Source organism: Rhamphochromis sp. 'chilingali', assembly GCF_963969265.1.
Source record: "Rhamphochromis sp. 'chilingali' genome assembly, chromosome: 8".
Lineage (NCBI taxonomy): Eukaryota > Metazoa > Chordata > Actinopteri > Cichliformes > Cichlidae > Rhamphochromis > Rhamphochromis sp. 'chilingali'.
Window position 1 is genome coordinate 21,678,290 of NC_137935.1, and position 14,925 is coordinate 21,693,214.

Consider the following 14,925-nt stretch of genomic DNA (forward strand, 5'->3'; position numbering starts at 1 on the left):
GTTTAGTTACTGTTCCTGATTTTTTTTTTTAATTAATTAAACATAATTGTTAAAGCTACTGCTGGTCAGTAAGAATGGATATTGATTCTAATATTGTTAGTGAGTGTACTAAGAGGTCAGATTTGGTTTATGATTGAAAGTGCAGCTGTAAACCAGAGGAATCTGAAAGCTCGTTGTTCATTTGCTCTGTCAAAATGTCTATTTACATTTTTCAAATACTCAGTGGTATTTCATATGCTCCCTTGCACTGACAGGTTACAAGTCTATTCAGCTCCATTCAGAGGCAATTTGATCCTCTCCCATTAAAAACACCCTTTGGAAAAGAGAGGGCCCTAGAGTAATTCACAGTTGCACTTTGATTTAATTCTAATAATTCTAAAGTACAAAAGAACTACGACCTTAAAAGAAGAAGAATGAAAAAATAATAAAAAGAAGAAAATAAAGATAAAGAGTAGATATTCATAAAAAAAATCTTTACCTACTTCAGGGGGGGAAAAAACAAAATGAACAATTCAAAATGCCAGAAACACTTACACGAACGAAGGCCACAAGTTGAAAGACATAGGTCTACAACAGAGATGGAATGGATTATATTTAGCTGCTGAGAACTTTATTGTTCATCGGGTTATTTTTCCAAAGGACAAAATATTGCAAATCTTTAAAAATCCTCTGACTCCACCACAGAACAAATGGTTGCTTTAGCTGCTTAGGCTGTGACACTGAACTTTATTATATTATTACATAAAAACATAATGGTAAGGTTGAGCCACTGTTGCAGGATCACCTTATTTTAATACAGAAATAACCTTGTAACCAATATTTTGTCATTTCAACCCCAAGTATTATGCAGGGTCCTCTTATGATTCAGTCTGCAGTGTTATTTTGTCGAGTACAGATGTACCTACACCTAATTACATTATCAGGGTGTGAATCAGCCTTGCATTCATTTGTGTGTGAGTCTGGGTTTTTTTTAGTTTTTTAATGCAACAAGGCCTTGATATTCTGTTCCCCATCTTCCTTCATTATGGAGGCTGCAATGAAAAGCATTAATGAGAACTCTTGGTGGCACTTTTGGGTTCAAATCAGACAGTTTCATCTAGCTACTCAGCAAGGAGAGCCATTAGGTTTTAATGATATTTGCAGATAATTCCTAGGATTTGGTCAATTAATTTGCATGAAACACAAATTTCATTTATCCCAGTGAATCATGCAAAGGACAGACATGGGGGGTAAATCACATCCAGTCCAGCAATCTAGTCCGAGCATCAGCTTCCAGGCTGCTATTTTTATCATTTATTTTATCATTAATGTCGCAACATCTCCACAATTAATACTGCTCTTTATAAAGTCTCCACAGGGCACTCTGTCTGCAACATTCTGCATTTATTCTAAACAACATCACAGCCTGTCGAAGAGTTACCTTACAGCAAAATGAAGCTGCACAGTAAAGTATATATAGCACATTGTTCACTGATCTAAACTAACAGACAATAGCTAATGCATGGCCAAATGATAATGAGCACAGCACACTGTATGAGAGTATTTCTATGGTCAGCGCAGGATGATGCGTTTGTAGCTATTAAGGGAGACATAAGGGTATAGGGGATTTAGCTGGATTGAGGACACCAAGTTGACTCCCTGAATCCACCAACTCGTCATCATTTTCTCCTCTCTCCCGTTCTCTTGTCCTTCCTAAGATTAGACTAGCTGAAATGCACTCCCAGAGGATGAAATACACGGTCCTTTCTCTTTCATCTTTCCTCCATTTTTTCCCGTTATCATTCCTCTCATACCTTGTACAGCTGACACACAGGCAGGAGACACAGTAGATATAAACTTGTATATGCGTGTGCATGTGTGTGTGACTGAGCGCTTTGATTAAAGCCAGTCTGTGGATTAATTAGGGTAAATAACCTCAGAGCTGCTTTTGGGATTTAAGTGTTAAAACCTAATGTGTGCTTCATACTAGAAATGTGTCTGTCAACCATGAATGTTTTTGTCATTGCTCTCCTGTAGGGTCCATCTTTTAAAAATACTGTATATGGAAACTATTTAGTCATAACTAGTCATGGTGACACCATCTCAGGAAAGGACTAGCTGAATCAGAGTCAGTTTCCAGAGGTCACGCATGCACTTTTACAAGGACAGCACAAAGCATGTTCGTCAATTGATTAGCTTTCTACTGTAGTCTAGTGACTGTTTGCAAGCATCAACTGTAGATATTAAGTCTGCATTCTGTCCCAGTGTGGATATGGGGCATGTTCCTACCTGCTTCTTCCCTTGGGAATCACTCAAGATCTTTGAGTGCATCCCAAGGATTGCTCTGAGTGTGGAATGTCCTGCCACCGCCCAAAAAAAGAATCTGTAGTCCTGAAAGCTGCAAACAGCTGCTTTGGTATTTGATTTGGGTTTTTTTAAGTAAAAAATAGAGCTAAGCAGAAAATAATAACTGCAGAAATTATATCGAGAACGTATTTAGCAAATGTGTTGACAGTTATAATACTGATCTATTAATTGGAGAAACAGATGTCTAAAGTATGAAACTGCACTGACCTTTTTCGTGTCATTGTTAGGTGGTTGCTGGGCAACATAAAAGCATCACAAAACATCACGAAAAAGTTTTGTGACTTTAACTGAGAAGTTACTGTTGTGATATTAAAATTGCACTCCTTTTACAAGGTATTACAGGTGTGCATAAACTCACTGGCTAGGCAACACGATTATCTCATAACACCTGATATAAGAACCATCAGGGGCCTGTACGAGTACACCACAACTTGTGATCATCTAGGAGGAGTTTCCAGGAAAACAAACAGAGTGAGACTTTGTGTATTATAGTACAATGGTTGGCGTGTTAGAGTTGGGCATCGCAAACAACCCTTTGGCGGTCACCACAACTAGCACAAAAGCCCAGTGCGATGGTCCTCCCTGCACCCACTTGACATGCTGACATCAGAATTAACTCTTGCCTCACAAATACACACAATCAGGGAGAAATATTATTAATCTTAGATAAAGAATCAAATAAATTAAAAGGAAAAACCAGCATGTGAAAATCAGTCAATGGGTCATAGCTACAACCAAAGAAAAGATGTCAGATTTAAGCAACAACAGAAAAGCACATTTGCCTTGAAATACAGTCTAACTGAGGGTCTGTTCTGTTAGATCATTTGCTAAAAGCACATTTATTGTCACACGGATGTGTGTAAATATTGGCTGAAGAATATCTTTGGTAATGTGCATATGTAATAATATGTTAATGAGCCATGTGCCCAGCGTTGCTTATGCTGATGAGCCATATGGAGCTTTGCCTGGAAGCCTGGTGAGAGCTGTAATGTTTACAGATCTCTCAGGTAAAAAGTGAACAGGAAAAAAGATTATAACACTATTCTCTGTTACAGTGATGCTTAAAGGCTGGGTCATTCCTCAAAGAAACAGTGGAGATTAATGAAATCATGTTGATGAGACTGAAAGCAAGTCAAAGAGGTTAAAGAGTCAAAAAGGATAAGCACAGATGTTATTCTCTGGTTTTCTAAGGCTTCATAGGATGAGACTGTTCATACACTTTCTTGAAATGCAACAAAACACCTCAATTAAAATTCCGTAAAGTTAAGGAAAAGAAGCTGTTTTCAATTTATTGCATTAAGTCTTTTTCTTTTTTCTCTATTAACTAGTATTAACTAGTGCAGCAGTCTCAAACTGCAGCTCCAGATAGACATGCAGCTCCTTTTTCCATTTGTATAAATGTGCTGCCTATATAGTCCTTTTTATGCTTAAATAACCTGCATCATAGCTTACTTTGCTGAACCTTAGGATGGATATATACACATAAACGGTCCATGGACGAACCTAATTGCATTTACCACCAACACTGCTGGCTTACTGGTACTACTTAATCTGCAGCTGGACTTTAGACAAAATAAAATTGAACCTGATCTTTTTTTTTAATATCTTCAAAGCTATTAGGCTTTGGATGTTACAGCTCTTCTCAAAGTAGGCTACTTTTAATTTAATCTGCACAGGAACACAGTGGCCTGCAAAGCTTCATAACTACTCTTTGCAAAGTAAATACAAAAAGATATACTCTTCCTCTGCTTCACAAATGATCCTTTTTCTTTGTAATAAAAAACTGATTTAAAAAAGGAAACAATTTAAACAAACTTCATTCCAGAGTTTTGTAACAAAAACATGATATTGTAACAAAAATGCAACTGCAGCCCACTAAAAAGCCATTACTTGTGTTAAAGGATTAATTATTTACACCCTATTAGTAATGTTGACAGGCTAATTCATATTTAAAAGGCTGTGTTACCTTCATTGTAAGGCTCAAATATGTTTTGCAGCCCCACCACAAATTTTCAGATTAAAAATTGCTTGAAAATGTCTCTTTTGATATTAAAGGATGCCAACTCTTCAATTACGGGATAGCATTTGGACCCAGAGCCCATACTAGGTAATATTAGCCACCCTGCATATGTTATTCCTAACTTTTTTGTTCATTTACAGGCTGTATGAAGTTGTTTGTCTAAATGCTTCATTAAGGTACTTGGATGTATTTATTTTATTTTTCAAATGAGTTTATATTAAGTTTTTATTAATTTACTCAACGAGAGGTGGTGTGTGTGCAGTGTCGTCATCCAACATGAAACAAACAATATTAGACAGAACATGTCAGCTCTAATGGTTGGTTTCAACCCAGAAGATGCAAAAGCATAACAGAAATAAACAATTTCCGCTTTCACATAAACTATTTCTTGAAAAACATTTTCTCTATAGAGCGATTCAGTCCTGTCATAAGACAACTCGCAATTTAGCCAACTGCTGTCCTTTCAGCACCTGTGGTACTAGGCTGCTGGTTCGGACAAACATAATGGGAGCTGAAGTCGGTTGACGAAATGGATACGTTCATCACACTATGCTGCTGGTGTGAAATTCAGATAGCCCTTCTGCTCTTTTATAATAATCTTTCAAAATCGGCTAAAGCCAAAAGACTGGGACCACAGTGGTTCGCTCAAGGACACATCGACTAAGCAGATGCATGTGGCTGCAGGGGCTTAAGCCCAGGACTCCCAATCGCAAGCCAATTTCCCTAATCATTGCACCACCCCACTGCTCCTGATTTTGCCACCATGAGAATGTGTCATCAAAAATAATTACAAAACATTAAAGGCTAGAGCAACATGGAGAGAAAACACTGCAGGCAGCATCTTTCAGTGACGAGGATGACAAAGCCAATTTGGGAACCTTTTACCCAGTGGCACATACCTTCATCCCTCACCGACTGAAACAACTAACACATCGTGGTTGCATATGCTTAACTGGCTCTCCCGCGCTCCCACAAGTGAGACCAGAGCCTTGTTCGCTTTCCAAAACCCAGCAGCAACAAGCCAATCTGTTCTCAAACAGCTGGAGCTGCCCCCAAGAGTGAAAGAGGGAGAAAAAAGGGAGGGAAAGAGGGGGGGAGGGAGGTCTCGGAGAGAAAACAGGCAGAGAAAGTGTGAAAATGAGAAACAGAGCAAAAGACCGGGATGGGAGCATAGACACAGAGAGTATGATAGTTCGCTGTCATAAATAATCAATGCTTAGTCAACACAGAAAACGAGAGCACGTGAAGGAGCCAGGGCTTCCTCCTATTCCCTAATCCAAAAAGGGAAAACTGCCAGCTCACATATGTCACGAGTAAACAGGGCTGAGCTAAGTTGAAGAGGATATATGGAGACAGACAAAATGATAATCGGAGGAAAAGCGACAGAGAGAAATTAAAGTGAGGGAAGAGACTGCAGAGAGTTTTTGCAGAGAGAATATGGAAAAGGTGAAAGTGAGAAAGAAAAAAGAAAGAAAGAAACACTTGGAAAGCAGGAAGCGGGCTGCAGGAAATTCCTTTGTCATCCTCCTGACCCTCTCTGCTTGTCAAAAAACTGGAATATGACAGTCCACGTCCTCTTTCTCTTCTCCCTCACTCCTTTTTCCTTTTCTCCGGCTGTGTCCGTGTGAGCGTGCTGTGCAGCGACGACTAGATTTCAAGTCATCTGCCATTTGTTAAGCGCACTTGCTTCATGCTACAGACAACTATGTGACTCGGAAACGTGTTCATACCTCATGTCCTCAAGCAGGTCACATTCGGTCTGGTGTTTAAAGTGCAGTCTTGTCATCTGCTCTGTGTGAGTGTTTTTCAGCTCCTGTGTCACTTTGACCTGGATGAAACAAAAAGACATGTTATTAAATGTGTTATTTATTCATCCATCAGCTCCACAGGCATGTTATTGATCTCTATGAAGCCCAACTTTCAACAAATCATCAGTCCTCACATATCAATATATTAAAACAGTAACTACATATTAACCTAGATGTGATTTTGGCCAATGCAGAGGACATAAATGGCTGTCTTTTCCTGGTTGTAAAAGGGTTCATTGAATGACGAAAGCTTCTACCTGGCTGTAAGTTATAAATGCACGTTAACAATAAATGATCCATATCAATCCATAATATTTCCATCTCATTGACCCTTCGTTAGATTAAATGCTGCATGAAATTGCCCAAAGTAACAGACTGAATACAGAAACATCTTTTAACATGAGCGCATTTCATTTTGTGTTTTTAGATAATCTGCTGATCTATTAAACTGTTTAAAGAAAGAAAGATTTGCTTTTAAAAATTTGTGATATTTTAACGTAACTTGTTTCAATCAAAAAACTAAGAATTGTTTGGACAACTGGACAAATATGCCCTCACCAGCCACCTCATTGGGTAAACCTGGTCAGTTGCTTGTTACTGCAAATAACTAGTCGATCACATCAGCAACTCAGTGCATTTAGACAAGCATACATGGTCAAGACGACCAGCTGAAGTTCAAACCAAGCAGCAGAATGGGGAATAAAGATCCTTTTGGTGCCGGACAGGTTAGTCTAAGTGTTTCAGAAACTGCTGACCTGCTGGGATTTTCCCAAACAACCCTCTCTATGGTTTACAGAGAACGGTCTGCCTTGTTGATGGCAGAGGTCAGAGGAGAATAACAAGACAGCTTCCAGCTGTAACTCAAATAACCACTTGTTAAAACCAAGGTCTGCAGAAGAGCATCTGTGAACAAGCAACAACCTTGACCACAGCAGGTGCCACTCCTGTCAGCTATGAACAGAAAACTGGGGATACATTTTGCGCAGGCTCACCAAAGTTCAACAACAGAAGGTTGGAAAAACTGTTCCCTCACAAACAACATGAAAGCATATATCCATCTTGCCTTGTATAAGGAGTTCAGGCTGGTGGTCTAATGGTGTGGAGGATATTTTCTTGGCACATTTTTGGCCCCTTAGTACAAAATGAGAATTGTTTAAAGAAGCACTGCAAACCTGAGTATTGTTGCTGACCAAGTCCATCCCTTTATGACCAGTGTACCAATCGTCTAACAGCTGTTTCAAGTAGGCTAACACACCATGTCACAAGCTCAAATCATCTCAATCTGCCTTCTTGAACATAACAATGAGTTCACTGTACTCAAATGCCGTCCATAGTCACCAGATTTCAATCCAATAGAGAACCTTTGGGATGTGGTGGATGCGCAGCTGACAACTTTGCAGCAACTGTGTGACACTGTCATGTCATGTGGACCAAAATCTCTGAGGAATGTTTCCAGCACCTTGTTGAATCTAAGCCATGAAGCCTTCATTAGCCAAAAATAAATATGAGTGACACTGATTTCAAAATGATGTATACTGAAAAGCACTATATTCTCTAGCTGCCCATCAACTGTCCTACTCTAAAGTAACCTGTAAGTAGCACATACATATACTGTATACACTCCCACTCATGACCCATCAATGTAAAAGTCGGCGTCAGGGTTTTGTGAGACCTTCAGTGAGGCAGGTATGGGGATTTTTTGCAGTTAGAGGTGACTGAGAATACTCTTAACATCCCCCATAACTGCAGTGTTTAATAAAGATGCTGTGTGCATCAAATTCAATTTAGTGGCCAGGCTCCTTCACACATCTTATGCTAAAAGAGACATGCACACAGACACACAGACACAAACACACACATCTCCTGCCAACAGAGTCGCTGTGAAGGTCATTGTGCATTGTCGGGTGAATTCCATCGGCTATTCACCAGAGTAACAGTGGGCAAATTCACGACTGTTCTAGACAAAACAATCAACAACATGCCACACACACTACACTGGCACACACACCAACACACAAACACAGCACAGCTCCTTTCTTTCATGTGCTGTGCCTTTGAAGATAAGGAGGGAGTGGTTCATTACAATCAGGGCAAAATTTCTTCACTTGATTTCACCTTCTATCACTCAGTGGCAACCCCAGAGGATGGCGAGAGGAGGGGAATGGTGACAGAGAGATAGAGAGATGGGGCGGGGGTTACAAAATGAAAAAGAAGATGTCAAATAAGGGCAAATGTGAAAATTATGAATAACAAAAATGGAAAGAGGAAGAGATATGGCGTAAACATCCCCGACTGTGAGATAACAATATCAAGAGGAGTTTAAATTGTTTGTCTTTTGGCTGCATCCCCCTCCACTACAACCATTAACCTTCTCGGTGGTCTTCCTATTTCCTTCTGCCTTAAAATAAGGCAGAAGATAAAAGGGGAGGGTTGTGTCAGGAAGGGCATCCGGCATAGGATCTCCGCCAAATCAAACATACCTTCAAGCACATGTGAGGATGTCAGATTCACCCCAGTAATGAAGCATGTATACCAATACACACACACCCTGTCTGATATGTATCCAGTCTAAAGATGCAAAGATGCTTTCACTAATTAAACTTAAGATTCAATGCCATCCGTTGATGCAGTTAATGTCAATTTAAAGAGTTCAAGTTCACCCCAAAATCAAGCATCTGCAAAACACTTGTGTAGCCTGAAATTTCACAGGCTCAGCTAAATTTGCCCAGTTCTAACCAATTCTTTAAATCCACAAAACAGAGACACTTCCTCAGCGTCCACACCCACTCTCGAACCTATGGATTTAAAGCTAGATAGGCAGACACTGCATTGCCTTTGTCAGGCCTCTTTAATTTAAGCCACATAAGGCGAATAAAAGAGAGCCGAAATGACTCCATGTTTGTTAGCAGATGTGCTGAGACACAGACAGAACACTTAAGGGGCTGTATGTGCCGCACTGGGAGAGAAATTATTAGCATCCAACAGTCTAGCAGAGATGCTGTGGGCTGAGTGCACACTGAGGGTAGCGGCGCTATTGCCAGTGGGTAACTCACGAGTATTTTTTATTCATTTATTTGTAAATTATGCTTTTATTCTGGAAAAATTTTAACAGGAGGTTCAGGAAAGCAGTGTGTACAGCCTCAGTCAAGGTGTGTGGTTTAAAGGCATGATATGGCATGTCCGAGGCCACAGTGTGTGTGTGTGTGTGTGTGTGTGTGTGTGTGTGTGTGTGTGTGTGTGTGTGTGTGTGTGTGGCACAGAGGGAATACGTGGTAATTAAGAGAAATCTGATGCGGAGCTTCACAGTGGGGAAATTGGCTCTTGTGCATCTATTTCAGGAGGACACACACACACAGACAGAAAGCAGTGGACCAGAAACTTCATCACACCCTCATGTGTATACACACATACACACTGCACAGCACGCTTTAGGCGTCCTTTCTCAGCCCATACAGAACCAGTAAGTCAGCGTGGCTCTGGCTGCACGCCTTCCTCGGTATGCTCGGCTTTTTGTCAGCTCTGCCTTCAGTGACCCCTGCACGGACTGATGAAGGTCTTTCTCTGAGACATCATCACAAAAGACGAAATCTTTTGTTGTGCTGTCTGGGGCAGGAGAGTGGAGTAGAGTGGAGTGGAGGGGGGGTTGCGGGTTGTTGTCATATTTCCACAGCGTCCACATTTTAACAAAAACAACCACCTCACTGGCCACAACGCTAAAAGCACTGCTCATATTTGAAGTTATTCCTATTCCTGCTGCACGTCTCTCCCCCTGAATCCCGTTTAGTCGTGCTTTGTGCCTCACGGTAGCCCACCTAGCGCTTTCTAGCTAACGTTATTTGACGTGTGAGGGTCACGCTGCTGCAGCGGCTGGACAGATGCACATTAATAACGTTCACAACTAACCCAGCTAGCCGTCCTTGCTAATGTTGGCTAGCGAGGGTCTTTCCGACCTCCCCTTTAATTTAGCCTTTATTTATTTATTTTTTTGTATTTATTTATTTATTTTTACCGGAAGCTTTTTGTCGTGGCTGTCCAACCGTGAGCTTACAACACTGTTATCTGCCTGTCATTGTCTGCACAGCCCTACTAAAAACATAACGGACTCACCTTCCTCGGCGGCGGCTGCATGTTGAAGTATTGACATGAATGGTATTTCCCTTGTGAGATGTATTGTAATTCCGAGAGGATATCCAAATCAGTGTGTGGCACTAATATTTCTATGTTTTTCCCCCCCTCTTGCTTCCTGAAACAAACACTAACAAAAAGAAAGAAAAAAGCCTCCCCTCCGAACCACAGGGAGGAAAGACGGGAGTTAAATTTGTACTCCGGCGGCCATGACTGATGATAAATGGCTAGTTTATATGCAGAGCAGAAACTGGAGCTGCGAGGAGAGACCGGACACGCTTGTGTCGGCTGCTGCCACTACGACAGGACTGGTGTGTTACTGTACTCTTGTGAGCAGGAGAGGGGGAGGCAAACAGGCGGAGAAGAAAAAGCAGAGGGAAGGGATGAGGAAGATATTAACGGGGAACCCCATCAGCAACTCAGCTCAAGGGCTCCACCGTGCGGGGAAGAGCAGGACAGCTCCCGTGCCTCATTAATGAAAGACGGCCATCAGGACGGGAAGAGATAATCTTTTTGTTTGCTCGTTCTCGCCCTGTGCTGGCGGTAAAATATAAGTAAAGTTGTCTTAAAGCATATAAGTCGGAAAAAAGATTTTTAAATGTTTTATTTATTTATTCATTGTTTTTTTTTACAGCCGCTCCAGCTTGCTTATAGGGGGAAGCGCAGGAGGCAGAGTCCCGCAGACCTGCATAGCAACAAGAAACCGCATTCAATCAATGGTGGAGTAGGAATAAAAACGGGATTTTGTTTCAAATAAATAAATAGACAAATTACATATACAAGTTATTTAAAACGTTTTTGCATATGACCTATTATTTCTTGGCTAGGGAGTCCTAAAAAGCGTCTAATCCACACGATTACTCACTATTATTATGTAGATTATGGCGCACGTCAAAAAATCTATAGAAAATCAGGTGGCAGACAGAGTAAAATAGGGTCACTGGGTTCATTGCTCCTGGGGAACGGTGATAAAAGTCTTGTCAAGGGTTGGCATCAGCTGCAGCTGGTATCACAGCACCCGCAAGTATGAATGCATGCATGCAGCCCGTAGCATATGCTTTTATTAGGCGTCATTGCTCGTGGTTAAAAATCGGCCAAATGCAGGAATCTGCTGCATTTCTGGGTCTTCCGTTATAACACAGTTTATATCTCGGGTCATGGACCGCTTTTCATACAAAACAAGACGTCATTTTAAGATAGTGGGGAACTGGGCTGGACATTTTTTACACAATTAATCAATTAATTCAGAAAATAATTTGAAGATTTAATTAAAAAAATCATAAACTTTAGCTTTACATGAAGAACCATTGTTCTTCTGGGATCAGGTTGTAAACGGTTGTAAGTACTTGGACACACATTTGAATCACTTCTTCCAGCCAGCTGTGTTAGCTTTATTTTTCAGGGTGGCCTCTGCAACATGAGACTAGAAATCACCCAAAAATCTTCACCATGAAGCAATATTGCATGTCACTCTGCTCACACCCCTGTCAAACTGTGTAGTTGTCCAGCTTTTGGGAAAGTAAGTAAGCTTCCCATAAAAAAAAAAGATACAGTGATTAATGGAATAAATAGGTAAAACTAAATAAAAGCAAGTCTACGCAGGTCGGTCTTATGCTTCCTTTTTAATGCCATCAACAGTGTCCACAGATCTTAGTCCACTGGAAGCCAGTTCCACAACTTGGGAGCCACAACTTTAAAGCAAAGTCTCCTTTTGTACTTTTGTACCTAGACCTACTGTAGATACCACCAACAACCACTAACCAGCTGACCTCAGAGACCCAGTAGTCATGTATAGATGTATTAATTCACCAGGAAGCATATAGCCAAGGATCACAGAAATCTTAAATTGAACCTTAAAGTTTATGTGGAACAAGTCTAAATGGGATAAAATCAGCGTCACATGTGGGCTTTTATAGGACCTGGTGAGAAGCTTTGTATTCTGGACCTGCTGGAAGCAACACAGAGATGATTTACTCAGGCGAATGAATAATGAATAATGGGTGATCGAGGACGCGATGACACAAAAGCGTGTATAGTCATTTCCATTTCACACTGAGACACGGTACATTTTTAAAGAGCAATGTTCTGCAGATGATTAAAAAAAACAAGTTTTAACAAGACATGCTCATCAAAACTGAACCCTCCTCTAAAAGGAACACCAGGATCTCTCATGGAGTACTGAAGATTAATAGAGTTAATGTTGTTAGGGGCACACATAAGAGTGTCAGGGTTTTTTGTGTGTGTGACAACTGATTGTTCTGAAGAACAGATGGTTTTATTTGTTTACATTCTGGGGTTTGAATGGCATGTATGAGATGTGTGCAATAGAATAAAATATAAAGGTGTTACCCAAGCTTTAGGTAACACCGCGAGATAAGGCGGCAGAAGATACCGCCTTATCTCAGAAGATACCCAGATCAACCATGTCAGAGGCAGCAGACAGACCTATCAGAACTTCACCTCCATCTCCATGTTTTAAAATATAATTTGAAACTCTACAAACAGCTGTTTCAGTAGAGTGAATCAAACTGAATTTATCCAAATTGTTTTTCAGCAGTTGACTACCTTCAGCAGTCCTAGAAGTGTAGTGCTAAAAGGCCTTTTTGAAGGGCCAGCATTGGGCTTTTGAAAAAGAGGGTGGATAACAGCCTGTTTAAATTGTGAAGGGGACACAGCCAGAGGTTAAAGAGTTGTTAACTATCCCGAGAACAACACAGCCCAGAGGTGTAAATGACCTGTTTGAACAGCTTCACCATGTGAGGTTGGTAAAATGTCAAGTGGGCAAGAAGAGGGTTTGCTGACGAGATCATATCAAAGACATCGGCCCAAAGGACGGGTCATATTTGCTCTGATATGATAGATCTTATTAACCAAGAAAGAAGGAAAGTTTTCACACTCTTCAAGCAGGAGAAACAGGATAAATGGCGTCTCTGAACTTTTGGGTTCCCTTTGCTGTTATGAATTAAGCTTGAGTGAAGCGCGAGAACATCCCGCTGGCTTGGAAGACAGAGGAAAAGACAAACTAGCTCAGAGGAATTGAGCGTTTTACTTCTTGCCTCCTACGTGTTATGTTCAAGGTTAAGGTACAGGTAATCATTCATTTACAAAGTTTCTGGAGCAGGTGAGGCATTAAGCACACTTCCTCACCTATCACACTCGTATATTTCTACACACTCTCACACACATTCGCGCACTCGGAGGAATCGCATTCATGTTCACACCTAAGCTTTTGACAGCGGAACAGAGGAAAATGGCTGCCACCCACTTATGAATCGTAATTTTTGTGTTAGGATCCTGCAAGGATTGTTTTCATCTGTGATTTATTTTATAATTTGGCTTCTGCACATACATTCCTTTGGCCTTACCGAGGTAAGAGATTGTTATGTGTCTGTGCCCATAAAACAAGAAAACAAGAAATCGGTGTGTTAACAGGGGAATTTTATTCTACTGAGTGGCTCCCACTGGTGTTTAAGTGTGCATACAGTGTGCTGGCCCCCCTGTGGTGTACCGCCTAAATCTTAAACTAAAGTTAAGATTAGAACAAAGCTCAGCAGCGTGCATTTCATCACAGCCCACAGCCCTTGTTGTTAATGCAAAATCCAAAAAATCGTTAGTTTCACAGGTTAACAACCATTATTGTGGCGTGTGAGAGAAATACGTTTTATGCCCTTTGCTACATGATCATTATTAGTTAATTGTTACATATTTATAATAATTAATTCAGGAAAGTGACAAAGGAGTGGGCACTTTTGTTTGCACACTGGCAGCTTCATTGAAAATGATTGAAGAAATATAGGCATACACACCTTTTTTAATAGCATGGCCCAACTAACTGAAGCAGCTCTGTATATTTGATTTGGCAGATTTTCACACCAGATAAATGTCCTGACACAACCTCCTGGTACTGAGACAGTGATCGTTCACTTGTTAGGCAAATGTGTAAACCCAGACACTATGGAGCCACTAACAAGTAGCCTAACCAAAACTTCAGAAAACAATAGCACGGGAAAGAAAAAAGCAATAATTTCGAGTGAATAAGTTCAACTACACGTCAGATCAACGTAACCCAGAACTATTGTACTCAGCCTCAGTATGGCCAACTTCCCATGTGCATTTCTGGCTATTTTTCCTCCACAGTTTTTGAATTTACCAGTAAAAGAATAACAGTCACATTATCAAGGACCCACAATTATCATCAAACTCATAGAGGGTGATTGCTGATACTATCAAAACTGACCCGAGGGAATTTTCAAATAAGTTCAAATGATTTGTTTCTATTGGCTGGAACTCCATATAAAACACTGGGGCATGACCAAAAGGTACTTAACACGTAGTGGACCAGCACAAGCACGTACGCCAGCAACAATGTCTGTCATTTAAGTAGGTTATGTTGTGGTCTCTGCAAAGATTCCACACAGGAGTCTAAATCAGGCCTTAGGTGTGAGGGCAAATCTGATTGAGGCTTGTGCCACCTCATACCCTCCCTCTGGACACACCTCTGATGTCTTCTCCTAAGGAATTTGGGGGGTGGGGTGGGGGTGGCATGTTAAGCAAAATGCCCATTTAGTTGTTGGTGAACTAAATACTTTTACTAGTGCAGCTTATATCTATAAATAAAGATGATTA

At 40.7% G+C, this 14,925-nt stretch overlaps 1 protein-coding gene across 1 annotated transcript in view; it reads right to left on the minus strand.

Annotated features, from left to right (window-relative positions):
* Positions 1–10,623, minus strand: part of fchsd2 (FCH and double SH3 domains 2) — a 96,083-nt gene extending 85,460 nt beyond the window's left edge. Inside the window, exons 1-2 of the mRNA XM_080889750.1 lie at positions 10,282–10,623; positions 6,097–6,194 (exon numbers count right to left, since the gene is read on the minus strand). Coding sequence (XP_080745876.1) covers positions 6,097–6,194; positions 10,282–10,302 — 119 coding nt within the window. The 5' untranslated portion in view covers positions 10,303–10,623. The remainder of the gene's footprint in view (positions 1–6,096; positions 6,195–10,281) is intronic.
* Between the last annotated feature and the right edge of the window lie 4,302 nt (positions 10,624–14,925).